The sequence below is a fragment of the Eleutherodactylus coqui genome, chromosome 6 (genome assembly GCF_035609145.1).
Source record: "Eleutherodactylus coqui strain aEleCoq1 chromosome 6, aEleCoq1.hap1, whole genome shotgun sequence".
NCBI lineage: Eukaryota > Metazoa > Chordata > Amphibia > Anura > Eleutherodactylidae > Eleutherodactylus > Eleutherodactylus coqui.
Genome location: NC_089842.1, coordinates 238,154,675 through 238,174,958, shown reverse-complemented (window position 1 = coordinate 238,174,958; position 20,284 = coordinate 238,154,675). Strand labels below are relative to the sequence as shown.

General features: G+C 43.2%; 1 protein-coding gene across 1 annotated transcript; it reads left to right on the top strand.

The window, feature by feature from the left end:
• Positions 1-18,536: 18,536 nt before the first annotated feature.
• Positions 18,537-19,472, top strand: LOC136571912 (olfactory receptor 5M11-like). Its single transcript, XM_066572530.1, has one exon. It carries the CDS (start codon positions 18,537-18,539, stop codon positions 19,470-19,472), a length of 936 nt encoding a protein of 311 aa, XP_066428627.1.
• Positions 19,473-20,284: the final 812 nt, after the last annotated feature.

Genomic DNA, 20,284 nt, shown 5'->3' with positions numbered 1-20,284 from the left:
CGTTTTTTTCGCACAGGGCACTGTAGTACCCCAGAGTTGGGCACTTCAGCACTTTCTGTCTAGAGTACAACATTAAAGGGGTTGTCCTGCACCGAAACATAATTTTTTTTTTTGCACAGACCCCCACATAGTACACAGTAAAAGCGCATCTATTTGGTTTTTTTGTTGTTTTTTTTAAGAAGTCTCTTACCTGGATCCTGGTTCTGCAGCTTTGAAGAATCTTCTTTCCAAGATGGCGCTGCTGGTCTTTCCCCACGGTGCACCGCGGGTCTTCTCCCATGGTGCATTGTGGATGTTCTTCTCCAGTCTGCGCTCCACTGCCGATTCCAGCCACTTCATTGGCTGATCGGCACCACGTGACGGAGGCGGAGCTACACAATGATGCGAAGAAGAGGGAGGAGCCAGGATGCAGCTCGTGAGCCTGGAACATCAAGAAGAGGAATCTTCAGTGCGCAAGCGCGACTGTTTGTGCGACCAGAGGAGAAGTTTGATCGGCGCCATGGAAACGCAGACGCCAGCACCGGAGGGGGTAAGTATATAACTTCTGTATGGCCAATATTTAAAGCACGATGTATATTACAAAGTGCATTAGTATGGCCATACAGAAGTGTATAACCCCACTTGATTTCGCGAGACAACCCCTTTAAACAAGTGGGATACATATCTTTCACAAATTATGAATACAGTCGAAAGCAAATCTTTAACATTATCAAAGTAGAATTTTCATTTTTTCATTTTACATCGACTCCTCTGGTTTTTCTAATTACTTATTACTTGCAATCAAATCAGCCCTATATATTAGGGTATGTGATGTGTCAGTCAAAATTATAATTTTTTATACATTGGCTTGCACATTTGGAACCTAATGTATTGGGATATGAAGAATTCATTTCTGGTATTATTTTTGTAAAAATAGCAATTACCGTATATACTCGAGTATTAGCCGACCCGAGTATAAGCCGAGACAATAGGTTTCACCACAACAAACTGGGAAAACGTATTGACTCGAGTATAAGCCGAGCTATACTCGAGTATATACTAGGTAAAAAAAAACCTCCATACTCACCTTGCAGCCAGCGTCTGTGCTACAAGCTACTTTAATTCTCCCGGTTGTCATCCCCTGCCATCCTCTCTGCTTGGCTCTGTCAGTGCTGTGTAAGTAAGCGCTGTGATTGGATTGAGTGCCAACCAATCACAGCTGGCGCTCGATCCAATCACAGTGCTTGCTGACACAACACTGACGACAGGGGATTTGAAAGCCGAGCAGGGAGATGACAGCGAGGAGAATTCTAAAGCAGCTTGATTGGCTGTGAATGATCGAGCACAGGCTCTGATTGGCTGAAGATCGATCCAATCACAGCTCTTACTTATACCGCACTGACAGCAGGGGATGACAGAGCCAAGCAAAGAGCACAATGGGGGATGACAGCGGAGAGAATTCAAGCAGCCTGCCGCACCGCCGCCGGAGACACAGACGCCGGCTGGGAGGTGAGTATGGAGGGTTTTTTTTTTAAGCCTTCCCTGACTCGAGTATAAGCCAAGGGGGGCTTTTTCAGCACAAAAAAATGTGCTGAAAATCTAGGCTTATACTCGAGTATATACAGTAAATTACCTGTAATTAAAATTACGCAATAAAGTTCATATTAATCATATTAGGCCTTTTATTGACAGTATAGAGACATTTAGTATCAATTAATAACATTTATTTAATAATTAAAATGCAAGATGGAAGTTAAATAAAACCTACTTTAGTCACCACTATTAATAAAACACCAATAAATTTCAATAATTTGAACATAAGAACAAACAGGTGATAAAACATTGCATGCGAATAATGACTGAACTGCAAAAAAGTCTGTCCGCATTCTGCTTTAGGGCACAAAAGCAAAACTCCAGACAGTTAGTGATAAAGTTATTAGTTATTATTTAAGCTTGGAACACTTTTAGAAAGTCTTTCTTTATGTTCAAAGAAGGCATCACTTCTAGATTACCCAACTATGTTCATATAAATCCATCTCTGTTGGCCAACCACACACTGTTTTAGCTGTTCTGTAACCCATTGGATGGCTCGCTCACAACTTTGAGTATGTGGTGAATATGGAGGAAGCTCCAGGGGGGCAAATTTCAATGCATCAAGTTGGGCCAAAGACTTGTTTGCTATGTAAACTGGTTCAGAGATGGTCTCTGCCTCCCAATCAATAAGTTTTGAGGTTGCAAGTATTGAGGTTTACCATTTTGGGAACTATAAAAGACCGCACTGCAGTGGAGCCTTGTTCACTTCCAGCCCTGACTGCTATTATTGTGTCAACTGCTAACACTCTCTCTTGTATCATCAGAACAGAGAAGAGTGACGAGTACTTTCTCAGGATGAGCCCACCAAGATCACTTTTCACGTAGGACTTTAAGGCATCCTTGACCATTGTATCTTGCTTCTGACAAGGTTGATGCCAAGGTCCATACTTGATCTCATGTTTCACCTTGATCTCATAGAACATGGGGAGGTAAACTTGTGTTACCCAGGTTGCAAGCAGCTTCAAGACCTCCTATTTTTTTTTAAATTAACAATAACTTGGCATCCTTATTTAAAGTGTACCGAGGTTTCGTTGTTGATAATATTTCAACCTCAAATCCCATACATCTATACATTTATTGTATGCATTAGAGCGAATAGCCATCCACTTTTCGAACACACAATGTTCTGCCATACGGCTTACGAAGTCTTCTAGTTTTGGGGGTTCGGGAGATTTCCAGTGTTTTGCTATAATTGTTTTGGCCATCATCATGGAGTGGCCCATCAAGTATCTGATTGGGTGAGGTAATTCACTAAGGTTAAATAACAACAGAGCAAGTTAGAGTTTTTTGGGAGTTTTGTTTTTTGTACTTTCTATAAAAAGTCGAATACTCCCTCCCAGAAGGGTATGAGCTTCGGGCAGGGACAAAAGATATGTGACAAGGACCTCTTTTGTCCACAATTCCTCCTGAAAAAGCTTCCACATCCTTTTATGCGACTGGCTGTAAGTTGAGGAGAGTAGTACCATCGCATTTATATTTTTGCTTGTGTTTCTAGTATGACTGTGCCTTTTTTGGATTTCAATGCTGTTCTAAACACTTTCCTTCACTCGTCCAGGGAGAACTTTACCCCTAATTCTTAGAGACGTTTCTTTGTTCTATTGGAGATAATGTAAATTCTAAAGGGTGTTGTCACATTTGCTTCATGCCTGCAATAACTGCAAATCAAAATATATACTCTCTGCCAATGTTGACACCACAGTACTAGGAACCCTCTGCATTACAAGAAAAAAATAAACAAAGGAAGGAGGCTTTCCCCAAGGGAAAGATGCATCAAGCCTCTTGCCTGTGCCACTCACTAACTCTGATAAATGACGGAGGAAAAACCACCATAAGAGTAAACCAAAACCTCAAAGAATAAATCTCAGTCATTGAAGCAACATGGTTTCGCAGGGGGGGGGGGGGGGGAGAGAGAGTGCAGTTTGTACCATCCAAGACCTGTACTCAAACCCATCAGCAAAGATACTGGTTGATGGTAATATGTCTGACCCATTCATCATAACCAATGGGATGAGGCAGGGATGTCCACTTTCCCCACTCCTGTTCAGCCTTATTATAGTACCGCTCGCAGAACTTATTAAATCATCTAATCCTCGAATCTTGACATTCTCCCTTATGGACCTAGAGAGAGAAGATGTCCTTCCACTGGTGGCCTCCGTACAATGAGAACTTGACCCAAAATATAATAAATCAGAAACAAGACAGTTTTATGATATACTAATAAGCAATGGCAATTTGACAAAAAAAAATCACACTTGCTCAACTGGGAAAAAGAATTAGGGGTAACGTTCTCCCTGGACGAGTGAAGGAAAGTGTTTAGAACAGCATTGAAATCCAAAAAAGGCACAGTCATACTAGAAACACAAGCAAAAATATAAATGCGATGGTACTACTCTCCTCAACTTACAGCCAGTCGCATAAAAGGATGTGGAAGCTTTTTCAGGAGGAATTGTGGACAAAAGAGGTCCTTGTCACATATCTTTTGTCCCTGCCCGAAGCTCATACCCTTCTGGGAGGGAGTATTCGACTTTTTATAGAAAGTACAAAAAACAAAACTCCCAAAAAACTCTAACTTGCTCTGTTGTTATTTAACCTTAGTGAATTACCTCACCCAATCAGATACTTGATGGGCCACTCCATGATGATGGCCAAAACAATTATAGCAAAACACTGGAAATCTCCCGAACCTCCAAAACTAGAAGACTTCGTAAGCCGTATGGCAGAACATTGTGTGTTCGAAAAGTGGATGGCTATTCGCTCTAATGCATACAATAAATGTATAGATGTATGGGATTTGAGGTTGAAATATTATCAACAACGAAACCTCGGTGCACTTTAAATAAGGATGCCAAGTTATTGTTAATTTTAAAAAAAAAAGGAGGTCTTGAAGCTGCTTGCAACCTGGGTAACACAAGTTTACCTCCCCATGTTCTATGAGATCAAGGTGAAACATGAGATCAAGTATGGACCTTGGCATCAACCTTGTCAGAAGCAAGATACAATGGTCAAGGATGCCTTAAATTCCTACGTGAAAAGTGATCTTGGTGGGCTCATCCTGAGAAAGTACTCGTCACTCTTCTCTGTTCTGATGATACAAGAGAGAGTGTTAGCAGTTGACACAATAATGACAGTCAGGGCTGGAAGTGAACAAGGCTCCACTGCAGTGCGGTCTTTTATAGTTCCCAAAATGGTAAACCTCAATGCTTGCAACCTCAAAACTCATTGATTGGGAGGCAGAGACCATCACTGAACCAGTTTACATAGCAAACAAGTCTTTGGCCCAACTTGATGCATTGAAATTTGCCCCCCTGGAGCTTCCTCCATATTCACCACATACTCAAAGTTGTGAGCGAGCCATCCAATGGGTTACAGAACAGCTAAATCAGTGTGTGGTTGGCCAACAGAGATGGATTTATATGAACATAGTTGGGTAATCTAGAAGTGATGCCTTCTTTGAACATAAAGAAAGACTTTCTAAAAGTGTTCCAAGCTTAAATAATAACTAATAACTTTATCACTGACTGCCTGGAGTTTTGCTTTTGTGCCCTAAAGCAGAATGCGGACAGACTTTTTTACAGTTCAGTCATTATTCGCATGCACAATGTTTTATCACCTGTTTGTTCTTATGTTCAAATTGTTGAAATTTATTTGTGTTTTATTAATGGCGGTGACTAAAGTAATTTTTATTATTAAATAAATGTTATTAATTGATACTAAATGTCTCGATACTGTCAATAAAAGGCCTAATATGATTAATATTAACTTTATTGCCTAATTTTAATTACAGGTAATTTACTGTATATACTCGAGTATAAGCCTAGATTTTTGATTTGCAGTTATTGCAGGCATGAAGCAGATGTGACAACACCCTTTAGAATTTACATTATCTCCAATAGAACAAAGAAACGTCTCTAGACAAATAATAGACCTGTGTAAGAGATTTCACTGTCGATTTTCAATATAACGTTTATCTTCTTATATGGGCAAATAGTTGGGGCACTTCGGGTCTACTGCATGTGTGGGTGCATGTTGTCTGTATCTCAAAATCCACTCCCATGGTATGTTAATCGTATGTGGCAATGGTACTATGTGGGTACTTAGAGTGTTATATTCTCCTTCCTTTCCTTACAACTTGCAAATCCACACTCCACAAACAGCAGGGGCATGTATTCATTTATTAACAAGCAAATAAGCTTATTAAAAGAAATAGAGACTCAAATCATACTTACATAGGACTGCCCACAGTAAACGAGACACAAGTAAGAAAAACTCTTACCCACTATGGTTCGACATGGTTAAGCCAATATCGGTCATCCAATAACAATCCTTAAAACACAACACAACTTATGCCTGATTTCCACTTGCATACTTCTTATATTCACCATTTCAGTTAGCTACTATGCCTAAGCTATCCTCTCTGTACACTGTTAAACTTTTTCCATCTTTCAATAATCAAATATTCCTCAGAACTTATTCCTGCTCTCTTCAACATCCGCTGACATAGACCTTTACCGCATTTTTACCTTCTCTCTCTTATACTATTTTTCTTGTGTACCCCAATATGTCATTTCCCAATAAGTTCCCCATGACTCATCTGAGGCTTTTCTCTGCAACTCACAACACAGATCTGGCTTCAAAGCACTACACTATAGGATGCATTTTGCAAAACCACCTTGTCTGTCTGGTCATAATTGGGAAGACCTCCATTTCAGGTATTTCCCAGCAACTCAAGACGCAGATGTGGCTTGAAAGCACTTCCACTGCAGGATGCATTTAGCAAAGCTTATCTGGAATATTCTGGGCACCCCACTTTCAAAAAGACAAATTGGAGCAAGTTCAGAGAAGAGTTACCAAGCTGGTTAGCGGTCTGCAAATCATGTCCTATGAGAAACGGTTAAAGATTCTGGGAATCTTTAGCTTGCAAAAAAAGAAGCTGAGTGGAGACTTAAGAGCTGTCTACAAATATCTGAAGGGCTGTCACAGTGCAGAGGGATCAGCCCTATTCTCATCTGCACAAGGAAAGACTAGAAGCAATGCGATGAAACTGAAAGGGAGGAGACTCAAATTAGATATTAGAAAAAAGGGCACATGTTGTCCCTATCTTCAAAAAAAGGGAAAAGGGTGGATCCAGAAAACTACAGGCCTGTGAGCCTGACTTCTATACCGGGAAAGATCTTTAAGAAAATTATTAAACAGCATGTATGCAACTACTTGGATTAACATGGAGTAATTAACCAGAGCGAGCAGGAGTTTGTAACAAACAAGTTATGCCAGACTAATCTAATTTCCTTGGATGATAGTATCACCAACTGGGTAGATCAGGGAAATGCGGTGGATATACTTTACCTTGACCTAAATAAAGCATTTGACAAAGTATTTCAAACTATACCTTTTGAAAAAATGAGCAAATATGGGATTGACAAGGCTACTGTTAGGTGAATTCACAACTGGCTGAGTGATCATACTCAAAGAGTAGTCATAAATGGCTGCACATCCAAGTGGAAGAATGTATCAAGTGGGGACCACAAGGCTCTGTCCTAGGCCCAGTGTTGTTCAATATTTTTATAAATTATCTGGAGGAGGGAATTGATGGGAATCTGATCAAATTTGCCGATGACACAAATCTAGGAGGAATAGCTAACACTAAGGAACAGAGAGTATTCAAAAAAATCTAGAAAAGCTTGCACAGTGGGTGGCGACTAACAGAATGGTATTTAAAAAGGAGAAATGCAAAGTCATACATCTGGGCAAAAAATGAAGAAAGCACATACAGAATGGGAAGAATTGGGCTAAGCAGCAGCACATGTGAAAAAGACTTGGGTATACTAATAGATCATAGACTGAACATGAGTCAACAATGTGATGCAGCAGCCAAACACAATTCTGGGATGTATTAGGAGAAGCATAGAATCTGGATCATGTGAGGTTATTATCCCCCTCTACTCTTCCTAAGTGAGACCTCATCTGGAATATTGTGGCCAGTTCTGAGCACCTCACTTTAAAAAGACAAGAAACTGGAGCAAGTTCAGAAAGGCGTTACCAAGATGGTGAGCGGTCTGCAAATCATGTCCTTTGAAGAACGGGTAAAGAATCTGGGAATGTTTAGATTGTAAAAAATAAGGCTGAGAGGAGACTTAAAGGGGTTGTCTCGCGGCAGCAAGTGGGGTTATACACTTCTGTATGGCCATATTAATGCACTTTGTAATGTACATCGTGCATTAAATATGAGCCATACAGAAGTTATTCACTTACCTGCTCCGTTGCTGGCGTCCCCGTCGCCATGGATCCGTCTAATTCTGATGTCTTCTTGCTTTTTTTAGACACGCTTGCGCTGTGCGGTCTTCTCCCCTTCAGCTCGGTCCAGGCACGAGCGGCGTTCTGGCTCCTCCCCCTTCTACGCATCATCACGTAGCTCCGCCCCGTCACGTGTGCCGATTCCAGCCAATCAGGAGGCTGGAATCGGCAATGGACCGCACAGAGCCCACGGTGCACCATGGGAGAAGACCCGCAGTGCATCGTGGGTGAAGATCCCGGCGGCCATCTTGGTGAAGGAAGAAGTAAGAAGAAGGAAGACGTCGCAGAGCGGGGATTCGGGTAAGTAATAAATTTTTTTTTTTTTTTTTAACACATCCCTTGGGGTTGTCTTGCGCCGAACGGGGGGGGCCTATGGGGAAAAAAAAACGTTTCGGCGCGAGACAACCCCTTTAATAGCTGTCTACCAATATCTGAAGGGCTGTCACAGTACAGAGGGATCAGCCCTATTTTCATTTGCACAAGGAAAGACTAGAACCAAAAGTATGAAACTGAAAGGGAGGAGACACAAATTAGACATTAAAAAAAGCTTTCTGAAAGTGAGGGATGATCAATGAGTGGAACAGGTTACCACAGGAGGTGGTGATTTTTTCTTCAATGGAAGTCTTCAAACAAAGGCTGGACAAATATCTGTCTGGGATGATTTAGTGAATCCTGCACTGAGCAGGGGGTTGGACCCGATGACCCTGGAGGACCCTTCCAACTCTACCATTCTATGATTCTATGAATTCTGTAAAAACAAAACAAAAAAGTAGTCGTTTTCTGATCATGTTACTTCTCCAAAACAGGCGTTGTTATAATCATTATGACCTGTAGACTAAAAGGTAATATATTTTTTATACCACATGGTGAAATAGCTTTTTTCTATTGCCCCCAGCAAAAAAAAATTCTAAAAATGTTTTTTACTATGTTATATCTACCTAAAAAAACCTATAAAAACTAGAACTTGTCCTGTAAAATACAAAGTGTCATACAGCTAGGCTGATGAAAAAATACAGATATTTGTGCCAAATATATTTACTTGAGAAAGTAATTCAAAATCTACAATTTAAAAAAGTGACTTTCTTAGGAGGGTTTTTCCAATTTTCACTTAAATGTTGGGGGTGGGGGGGGGGGGATATAGGTTAAGAAAAAATAGTTTAGAAAATCTCAAATCATAGGTTTATTTTCCTGATCTCATAGGCAATGGTCCCCCTAGGCAGGAGCACAGGTTCCCCACAGCTGATCTCATAGGCAATGGTCCCCATAGGCAGGAGCAGAAGTTCCCCACAGGTTCCTCACAATGTCAGTAATTGTATCAGGGCCAATTAGTCTGAACAGTATTTAGGGTCACAACTGAAGGATCTGATATTCGCTGTAATGTAATGGAGAGCCCAGCAGTAATCAGAGAGACGTCAGCTATAGATGAGAGGTAATGGGCTCTAAAAAAACACACCAGACATTCATTTTGGAGGATGGGGCTTATTGAGCAGAAGGAATGAGGTTCATTCACAGCCATCTCTTTATCAGCCCTGCACACAAATATACATTGTATGAAGCAGGGTTACAGATAACACTGCCAAAAAAAAAATGTTAGATGTCTGCAAATTATGGGGAAGTCTGGTCTGAAATACAGTTAGGGCTCATGACCAACAGGCATATGCGTAAAACGCTGCAGGGTTCCCCACAGTGTTTTACCCAGGCATTGACTGTATATGTCTGTGTGGGCACTGCTCATGCCCTCATAGCACATGTACACACGTAGTGGGACTTTTTTTTTTAATTCCTCGCTCTGTTTCAGAAATGTATCGGACTCATGCTGCGTGGTACACAGAAATAGAGCATTCTGCAATTTGCTTTTTCCTGCATATCGATACACAGAGTCTACATGCTGGTGTGCATGGGTCAATGAAAGTCCATTGACTTTCATTGATTCACTGCGTATCATGCGACCATGCAATGTACATGTAATGTGCAGAGAAATCACAGTCGTAGACATGAACCCTTAGACCTTGATTTTGGAGGATGTGGCTGTAGATAGGCAATAAAGTGATTGTCCAACATTTGACACTTTATTTTTAGGTTCAAATTCTGTGCTAATTACTTAAAGAGGTATTCTCATCTCTGGAATCCCATGTGTTCAAAATCACAAAACAATGCACTGACTCCTAAGATGTCCATTTCCATAATGCTCCGTTCTCCAGATACTGTAGCTATTGATTCTCTGTCCTCTGGTTGTTTACTGCTCATTTCCCCATAACAGACCACCTTTTCTATGGAAAGAAATAGCTGATCACAACATTAGATGATGGCCGGGCTGAAAGCTAGTGCATATACTCCTGAGACCCTGACCACCAGATTTAGGGCAAAGGAAGAACACAATCAAATAGGGCACTGCCTGGGATTTTCTATAATTTTCAAATAAGGGTGTTCAGACTCACTTGGCGCCAGATAGTGGGTCCCAGTATCTAGAACCCACCCTCTGGCAACCGGAGTCCAAGTGAGCTTTGATTTTATAATCCCTAAGTGGTATCTGTAGATCTGGAGAGCAGAACATGAACTCATCCCAACAACTCTACCAGAGCAGTGGGTATGCAAAGTAAACAAAAATAGTGCACCAAAAGGCACAAAAAAAGAAAAGTTCTTCCCATGTTGTATTTTGTTATTTAATATAAAAGCTATTCATGTACCTATATAGTATTGTCTATCTGCCTCCCTATAATAAACATAGGGATGGACTGTAGCAACAAGGGCAGTAGGTGCTTTTTCTGTGAGAGAACATTCTCTGCACTATGAAGTAAGGAGAGTGGATTTCCTACCACTCCCAGATTGGCCTTCAGGGGCGCCAAAGAACTTTTTCCTTTTTTGTGTCTTTTTGTGCACTATTTTTGACTAGATTTAGGGCAAAAACACATGGGCGTCTGTTCAACTGTGCTCGCTGCTACGGAGAATAGTTGCGTATGAACGGGGTTATCTTTGTGTTTTTTGGGGGGGCCTTTAGAACCCTGCCATAGTGCTCGAGTTTGAAAAAAACTGCAGGAAGATAGGTCCTGCCTTATCTTTCCTGCATGTAGCAGTAACTATGTGTGAGAAAGATAAGGCAAGTCCTATCTTTTCTCTCCTATACTATGAACGTCAAGAATACCGCTAATGAAAATGAAACTATTGAAATCATTGGTTTTGTTTTGTCCCTTTGTGCAGCTGTCTATAGACCCGTACAGACCATTCTATGTAATACACTCCTATATACCCCTCCCCTCCCCCTATAATGGCCTTAGGCCGTATCACAGCTTTTTCCCCTCTGGAGTTAAAACTCCAGGCTCAGGGATTTCTCTTTTTAAATGGGGCTTTCTTAGCTGCCACCTCAGCTTTCTCATGCTCATTCCTGTATTGCCGTTGGTTCTTCAGTTGCTTCTCTACAGGTCTTTGCGTGGAGTTTGTCTCTACTTACCCTGTTTTGCTACTTTCTGCAAAAACCTGACTATTGTCTCCTTCATAAATTTGCACTCGTATTGATCTCAGATTCCATTGTTCCTTTTCCAGTTAGTGAATCTGTCGTTGGGTCACCTCTTGCTCATGAAGTGCTTCCTATGCTGTCTTGAAGTCCAGTATGTCTTTTAAGACCTTTGCTTGCTTCCCTGCCTGGCTAGAAGCAGCCTTCTCAATTATCAGGTTTTCCCTGAGCTCCTGTTAGGACTAGCAGCATCTGCACTTGCTGCTGCATGTCTGGGATCTGCACTCGCTGCCTTTTGCCTAGGTCTGGCTGCTGGCAGACTCCCCGCCCCAATCAGCTGCTGGGGCGGGAGTTCTGACAGCATTTAAACCTGCCTGTTTCTCTCTAGCATTGCCAGTGTTAGTTTTGGATTTCCTGCTACACCTGCGTACTGCATACTTCTGACTCCTGTTACTGACCTTCTGCCTTTGGACCTGACGTTGCTTTTGCCTGACCCTCTTGTACCGTGTACCCTCTCGTTGCTGACCCGGATTGTCTGACTCTCCTTGCTGTTGTTTGTTCCAGTGCCTGTCTGTTTGTTAGTCCCCGTGTCCCCCTTCCTTAGTGAGTGTAGGGACCGTCGCCCAGTTGTCGCCCTGGGGCTTAGCCCAGGGGGGCAAGTAGGAAGGGACAGGGGTTGCGGGTATTTTCAGGGACCTCCAGTTTCCCGGACCCCGAGCCCTGACAGTAACACTGGACGAACAGAAGTCGGATCCCTACATCCGACCAGCAACCTTGAAACCCACTATGGAGGCTGTGGCGGCCTTATCCAACCAGGTACAGATTCTGACGGACCTGGTCCAGGACCTGACTGCTCGAATGCAGCATCAGGAGCAGCGAGGGGCTTCTAATATGATGCAGCTCCCTGCCACTCCTGGTACGGTTTCTGAACCCCGAGCAACACCTCCTGACTTCTTTTCCGGTGAGAGAAGTCAGTTTTTTGTGTTCAGAGAAGGCTGCAAGCTTTATTTTGACCTCCGACCCCACACCTCTGGCACAGAGTACCAGAAAGTGGGTTTCGTGATAACTCGCCTGAGGAGAGAACCCCAAATTTGGGCCTTCTCCTTACCAGCTGACTCCCCCACCCGACAGTCACTAGACGCCTTTTTTGCTGCTTTGGGCCAGATCTATGACGAACCCGACCGTGCTGCCTACGCTGTCGCTAAACTGTTGTCCTTGCGACAGGGTCAGAAGGTGGCAGAAGATTATTGTTCCCAATTCAGACAGCACTGCACCTTTTTTGGTTGGGGAGCAAGTTTTATTGTCGTCTAAGAATTTGAGACGGAAGGTTCCGTCTTTAAAACTTGCACCGCGGTTTATTGGTCCTTTTTCTATTTTGGAGGTTATTAACCCACTGGTTTATAGATTATCTCTTCCTGGCTCTTGGAAGATTCATAATGTTTTTCATAAAAGCTTGCTAAAAAGATATGTGACTCCAGTTTTGCCCACCCGTGACCCGCCCTCTCCTACGCTGGTGCAAGGAGAATTTGAATTTGAGGTGGAAAGTATTGTTGACCCCAGGCGGCTTCGGCGCTCTATACAGTATCTGGTCCACTGGAGAGGGTTTGGCCCTGATGGACGGACTTGGGTTCCTGCCAGAGATGTTCATGCCCCACGTCCGGTCCGATTATTCCACAGGGCCCTCCCTCTTAAGCCCGCTCCGGGTCTTGGGGGTCCAGTGTCCCCCCGTAGAAGGGGGGGGTACTGTTAGGACTAGCAGCATCTGCACTTGCTGCTGCATGTCTGGGATCTGCACTCGCTGCCTTTTGCCTAGGTCTGGCTGCTGGCAGACTCCCCGCCCCAATCAGCTGCTGGGGCGGGAGTTCTGATAGCATTTAAACCTGCCTGTTTCTCTCTAGCATTGCCAGTGTTAGTTTTGGATTTCCTGCTACACCTGCGTACTGCATACTTCTGACTCCTGTTACTGACCTTCTGCCTTTGGACCTGACGTTGCCTTTGCCTGACTCTCTTGTACCGCGTACCCGCTTGTTGCTGACCCGGATTGTCTGACTCTCCTTGCTGTTGTTTGTTCCAGTGCCTGTCTGTTCGTTAGTCCCCGTGTCCCCCTTCCTTAGTGAGTGTAGGGACCGTCGCCCAGTTGTCGCCCTGGGGCTTAGCCCAGGGGGGCAAGTAGGAAGGGACAGGGGTTGCGGGTATTTTCAGGGACCTCCAGTTTCCCGGACCCCGAGCCCTGACAGCTCCATTATCTAAGACTCCAATTTTTTTCGCTAAGTGCATCTTCAACTCTGCAACTTGAGGGTGCATTCAGACGACCCTCAAGACGATTTTCAATGAGGAGTGGCGGGGCGGGGCGCGGCTAATTCCTGGAACTTAGCCGCACCCCTGTCCCGCCTCCTCTCATTGCAAATAGTTCAGAGGGGCAGAGAGGGGGTGGAGAGGAGGCAGAGAGGAGGGGGAGGGGGGAGCTCAGAGCACTGCTCTCGGCTCTTCCAGCCTCCTCCATCTGCAGAGAGAGATGCCGCAAATCGTCCAGCGTGAATACCCGGCCGATATACGGTCGTCTGAATGCACCCTTACTATGTAAACCTGTAGTTTGATTCCGTGCATCTGCAGAAGCTCTTTCTAACTTGCAACATGTCATCTCTTATTTGTATTTTATTACAGTCCTGTTCACACTGTGAAGCTTACGCTTCCAGACATAATCTGCGACCAGCTTCATCTTTGGCTACATTTCTGAGATCTTGTATCTCCTTGTGGGCTTTTGAAAGATATCCCTTGTATTTCTTTTTCTCACTTCTCAATTCTTCCAAGCCTTGCTCACACTGAACGGTTTGCTCCTCCAGCAACAACCTGTGATCATCTTCAACTTTAGCTAATCTTCTAAGGTGCTCATTCTCCTTTAAGACAATCACATTTTCTGTTTTCACCTAAGCAGCATCTTAGAGAGCAACCCATCTTTCTCTCTGGAGTATTTCTGCCTCCTCTATCAGTAACCCTTGCCTCACCATAGCATTCAGGATAACACTCATTGTGGCAAGTTCCTCCTGAACTCTAAGCAAATGTTCACCATCTGTCTAACTTTGGACGTCTGCACTGACTACACCTTCTGTTTTACTAGAAGCAGTCTTCCTTTTTTTTTTCTTATTCCTTGCATTTTAACTTCTTGTCGCCCCAACTGACGTTTGGTTGCAGCTTGCAACTATTTTAGCTTCACTGGAATCTCCAGCGCTAACCCCTCTCTCTGGGATTCCTTTACTTGAGGCTTATTTGGGCTAAATCCCACATGGGCAGTAGCTGAACTCCCTGTAACAGCCTGTTCAGACTCTTCCTTCATTTGGGAAACATTTCTATAAATTTTAGGCATATCATATACAGAAAACATGTTGATGACATTTATGTGATTGCACTCTTCATTAAATGTCCATTCAAATTGTGCAGCTTGCACTGTGCGATCCTGCACAGAAACCCAGCAGGGCTCTTTTAGGTGGTCTCCCTCCACCATTGCTATCTTGGCTGCAACATGGACAAAACAAAAAAAAAACAGTCCACCAGCTTGGTTTATTGTAGTACTCTATCTGGACCTTTTTGCCCCAAAGGCAACTACCCTTTCAGTCTCTTGGACCTTTAAACGCCAAATTTCAAACTTTTGCTTTCCCACAGCAACCCCACTTTCGGCCTCCTGGCCCTTTAAATGCAGCTTTGTAGCAATGCTCACAGCAGATATACAATGTACATCCTCAGTCTTCTGTGTTTGCCTTTTTTTTGCCTGCACATCTTCCACCATATGTGGCAAGTTGGGCTCACTCACATACAGGATTGCCATCTTTCCATCCAGAATTGGAATCACCCACGCATAAAAGCTCTGAGACCTGAATTTCTTGAAACACTATGGTGCCTGCCAGAATTTATTTAATGTACAGCACAATGCCATAACATACACCAAAGTTCTTTTACTGTACCCCTACCAGGATATGAGTCTAGGGTCATCCTCCCTGTCAAACTCAGGGCTTCCATTACGGGGTAAGAGTCTAGGGTTGTCATTCCTGTCAGACTCGAGGCCTCCACTAGTCCACACTGGATCTCAGGCTTGTAGGCCTTTCAGCTCTGCTGCACTTGAAACTTCCCCCGGAGCATGGCAGGAACTGATCCTTTAATATCACTTCCTGCCTGCACACGCACAGGTGTTTTCTCTCACTTCTAGTACAAGAATGCCTGTATATAGCCCTCTACAGGTCATTGTGTACTACACTCCTACAGTATAACAATACATTCTTCTTTACTTCCATATACTGCAAATAGTACAATACACTGTTGTGCACTTCTATATACAATATGTATAACAATACACCCATGAGGTCTTAAGATACTAATTAAAGAAACACAAAAAGAATTGAAAGATAAAGAAATTAGGTTGGTTTCTAAAGGCCCATTTACATTGGATGAGTGTCAGGCAAAAATAAAAGAACTTCAAGTAAAAGGAAACCAATGTGGCTCGACAAGTCGGTAAGAGAGGCAATAAATGAAAAAAAGAAAACGTTCAAACTGCTAAAGCAAAAAGGCAGCGAAAAAGCGCTAAAATCGTACAGGGAAAAAAACAAAATATGCAAAGATAAGATCAAAATTGCTATGGAGGAGGCAGAAAGACTGATCGACAGCAAAAGGATTTTCACTGAGGGCACTGCCCCTTTAACAAATAATGCAGGATAAATCATTGAAGATGATGGAGGGAAGGCAAACCTATTAAATAGTTTCTTTTCAAGCGTATTCACAAACGAAAAGGAAATGCCACATGAGATGCAGGGGAATAAAATGAACCCCTCACAAAATATCTCATACCTAACGCAGGAGGAGGTGCGGAACCGGTTAAAGAAGATTAAAATCGATAAATCGACAGACCCAGATAGAATACACCCAAGGGTACTAAGGGAACTAAATGATGTGATAGCTAGGCCGCTATATCTAATATTTGTGGATACTATCAAGACCGGGATTGTACCATTGGATTGGCGCATTGGGAACGTGGTTCCAATTTACAAAAAGGGGTCCAAAAGTGAGCCTGGCAACTACAGGCCGGTAAGCCTCACTTCAGTAACTGGAAAAATATTCAAGGGGTTTCTGAGAGACGCCATCGAAGAATATCTCAAGGAGAACAACGGAATAACTCCTCACCGGCATGGGTTCAAGAAGGGTCGATCATGTCAAACCAATCTGATCAGCTTCTGCAATGAAGTAAGCTCTAGGCTGGACCTGGGAGAGTCTATTGATCTCGTATATCTAGACTTCTCTAAAGCATTTGACACCGTGACGCATAATAGACTGATATATAAAATGAGACGGCTTGGATTGGGTGAAAACGTGTGTAATTGGGTAAAGAACTGGCTCAGAGAAAGAAAGCAGAGGGTGATAATAAATGCTTCATACTCTGATTGGGCCACCGTTGCTAGTGGGGTGCCACAGGGTTCAGTATTAGGCTGCATTCTGTTCAATATATTTATCAACGACCTGATAGAGGGGCTGCACTGTAAAATATCAATATTTGCAGATAACACAAAATTATACAATATAATTAATGCAATGGAGGACAATGTGCGGCTACAAACGGACCTAGATAAGCTGGGGGCTTTGGCAGAAAAAATGGCAAATTAAGTTCAATGTTGATAAATGTAAGGTTATACACATGGGCAGGAGAAATGGATGTTACCAATATTCACTAAATGGAGTACTGCTAGGGAAAAGTCATATGGAAAGGGACCTGTGGGTACTAGTGGATTGTAGATTAAACTGGAGTAACCAATGCCAGTCAGCTGCTGCAAAAGCTAATAGAGTCTTTAGGTGCATTAAAAGAGGTATAGGGTCGAAGGACGAGAACATTATCCTCCCACTATATAAGGCACTTGTCAGGCCCCACATGGAATACTGCGCACAGTTCTGGTCACCGGTGCTCAGGAAGGATGTTACGGTGCTTGAGGGGGTTCAAAGAAGGGCAACTAAACTAATACATGGAATGACGGGACTGGAATACCCAGAGAGGGTATCAAAATTGGGATTATTTACCCTGGAAAAAAGATGGCTAAGAGGCGATCAAATAACTATGTATAAATACATGAGGGGACAATACAAGGATGTCTCCCAAGATCTGTTTATACCCAGGACTGCGACGGTAATGAGAGGGCATCCGCTACGTCTAGAAGAAAGCAGGTTTCATCGCCCACACAGAAAAGGGTTCTTTACTGTAAGAGCCATGAGACTGTGGAACTCTCTGCCTGAGGGCGTGGTGATGGCAAAATCCATAGAGGAGCTTAAAAGGAGACTTGAAGTCTTTCTAGAGGGGAAGGATATTACAGGATATAAATCTTAGGTTAATTGTCAATCCGGGTATACAGGCAGGTAGGAACTATTAGAGGTTGATCCAGGGATTAGTCTGATTGCCAATAGGGAGTCGGGAAGGAATTTTTCTCCCAAAAGGGCTAATTGGCTCCTGCCTCTTGGGGTTTTTTGCCTTCCTCTGGATCAACAACATAGGAGGATAAACAGGCTGGACTAGATGGACATTGTCTTCATTTGGCCTTACATACTATGTTACTGTGTTACTCGTCCCTGTATCCCGGCGCTATTGTGCTCCTACACGAGAGCTAGCACAGCTGGCTTGCACACGGCGTGGCCAGCAGGGGGGCGGGGCAGTGCAGGAGATTTCTCTCCTCTCGCTCCCCCGCCCCCCTCCATTGAGATACACAGGCGCTGTTCGCTATTGAATGGCGGCTGTCTAAACTGCACGATGAGTGGTGATCGTCATCACTCATCTTTTGTGCTGCTAAAAGATGAGTGATGACGATTATCGCTCATCGAGCAGTTTAAACAGCCGCCGTTCAATATCAAATGACGCTTGTGTATCTCAATGGAGGGGGCGGGGGAGCGAGAGGAGAGAAATCTCCTGCACTGCCCCGACCCCCTGCTGTCCGCACCGTGTGCGATCCAGCTGTGCTAGGAGCACGGGAGCGCGGGGATACAGGGGAGAGTGTCGGGCATCCTTTGCCCAACACTCGTCAAATGTAAATGGGCCTTAAGGGTCAATAGAACATGGTCCTATTGGGGTAAATATCTTTTTTTTTCTCATGATGGTTTTGTTACATGAGGCCAAATATGCACAGTGGAGTTGTCTTTAGCTCCTTCTCACTTAACCTTCCATCTTGTTTTTCCCATGACAGATGCCCATTTTTGTGGAATGGAACTAGTCAACCAATCCTCTTCAGGCAGATTTATTCTCCTTGGTTTGTCCTCTGATCCTTACTTGAAGGTTTTTGGCTTTATTGCATTCTTGGGGATGTATTTTATCACATTGTTAGCAAACCTTTTACTGATGATCGCAGTGAAGATTAATCCAAAGCTCAAGACTCCCATGTACTTCTTCCTTACTAATCTTTCCATTATTGACATTTGCTTCTCTACCACCGTGGTCCCTAAAATCCTGCAGAACACATTATCCAAGGACAGGAGCATCTCTCTACCAGATTGCGCTGTCCAGATGTACTGCCATTTGGCCTTTGGGGCTACAGAGTGTCTCATACTTGCCGCCATGGCTTATGATAGATTTGTTGCCATCTGTAAACCGCTGCACTACAACACCATCATGAGCAAGAAGACGTGTATCTGTATGGCCGCTGCATCATGGACAGCAAGCTTCACCAACTCCACAATACAAGTGATCTACACCTTCCAGATGTCCTTCTGCCGTTCCCACCATGTCAATCACTTCTTTTGTGAGATGCCTCCATTCTTCCAAATATCCTGCAGTGATACTTGGCTACACGAGGTATCAATGTACATTACAGCTGGAATTATAGTCAGTTTATCTTTTTTCTTCATTCTGATTTCATATATCCATATTGTGTCCACCGTACTGAAGATTAGCTCTTCGGATGGAAGGCATAAAGCTCTTTCCACATGTGCCTCCCATATGATTGTGGTGACTCTCTACTATGGGACCATTATGATTCTATATTTACGTCCACGTTCACATTCTTCTCCAGACATAGACAAGTCTATCTCCGTCCTCTACTCTGCTGTGACACCGATGCTAAACCCCATCATCTACAGTGTCAGAAATAAGGATGTCAAAGGAACCATTAAAAGAAATCCAATGAAGCAATCACCTCAATAATGATCAAAGTACACTAAATGGTCACATTATTAAGGATCCCATCTAGTAGTGTGTTGAAACTCCTTTGGCCATCAGAATTACAGAAATTCATTATGACATCCAGTCACAGGTTTCAGAGCGCCCAATGTGTGCATGAAAATATTCCCCACACCAGTGGTGGCCTTCAGTTAGATGTTACTCTGTATGGAATTTTTTTATGACCCCCCTATTCCCCATTGTAAGAAAAAAATGATATATGTTATATATACTGCACTGATAGGTTGTCTGTCTATAAACCACTCAAAATATTATAGCACCACCTTTGTATCCCCATAAAGTACTAGTGTCCCAAAAGATACTACAACCTGCTTTGTGTGCAAAAGGTAATAGTGCCACCTTGTGCCACCATAATGTAATAGTGTCTCCTTTGTGCCCCTGTAAGTTAATATTGTCCAATTTTTGCCTTTACAATACAATAGTGCCCCTTTGGTGCTCTTATAAGGTAAAAGTGCACCAAAAATCCCTCCTCAGTGCAGAGTTTAGGATTACTTGTTTTATTTACTCACTCCTTTCACGTAACAGCATCTAGAGCTACTGTACATGAATCAGTCTCCTCCCCTTTGTTGTTTAAAAGTGCTAAAAAGGAGAAGACAGAGTCAGGAGGAGAATAATTCATGGAGCTCCACAAAACTTATAGCATGGAAGAAAGCTGTGGATTGGACTGCTTCCATTGACTTCAATGGAAGCCGTCCATGCGGAATCCGCACTGAAATGGAGTATGCTGCGATTTTTTTATCTGGACTAAAAGGTCAGCAAATCAAATCTGCATGCTT

Excerpts from the sequence above, each read along its gene's own strand:
- LOC136571912 (XM_066572530.1), top strand. The coding sequence starts at position 18,537 with ATGGAACTAGTCAACCAATCCTCTTCAGGCAGATTTATTCTCCTTGGT.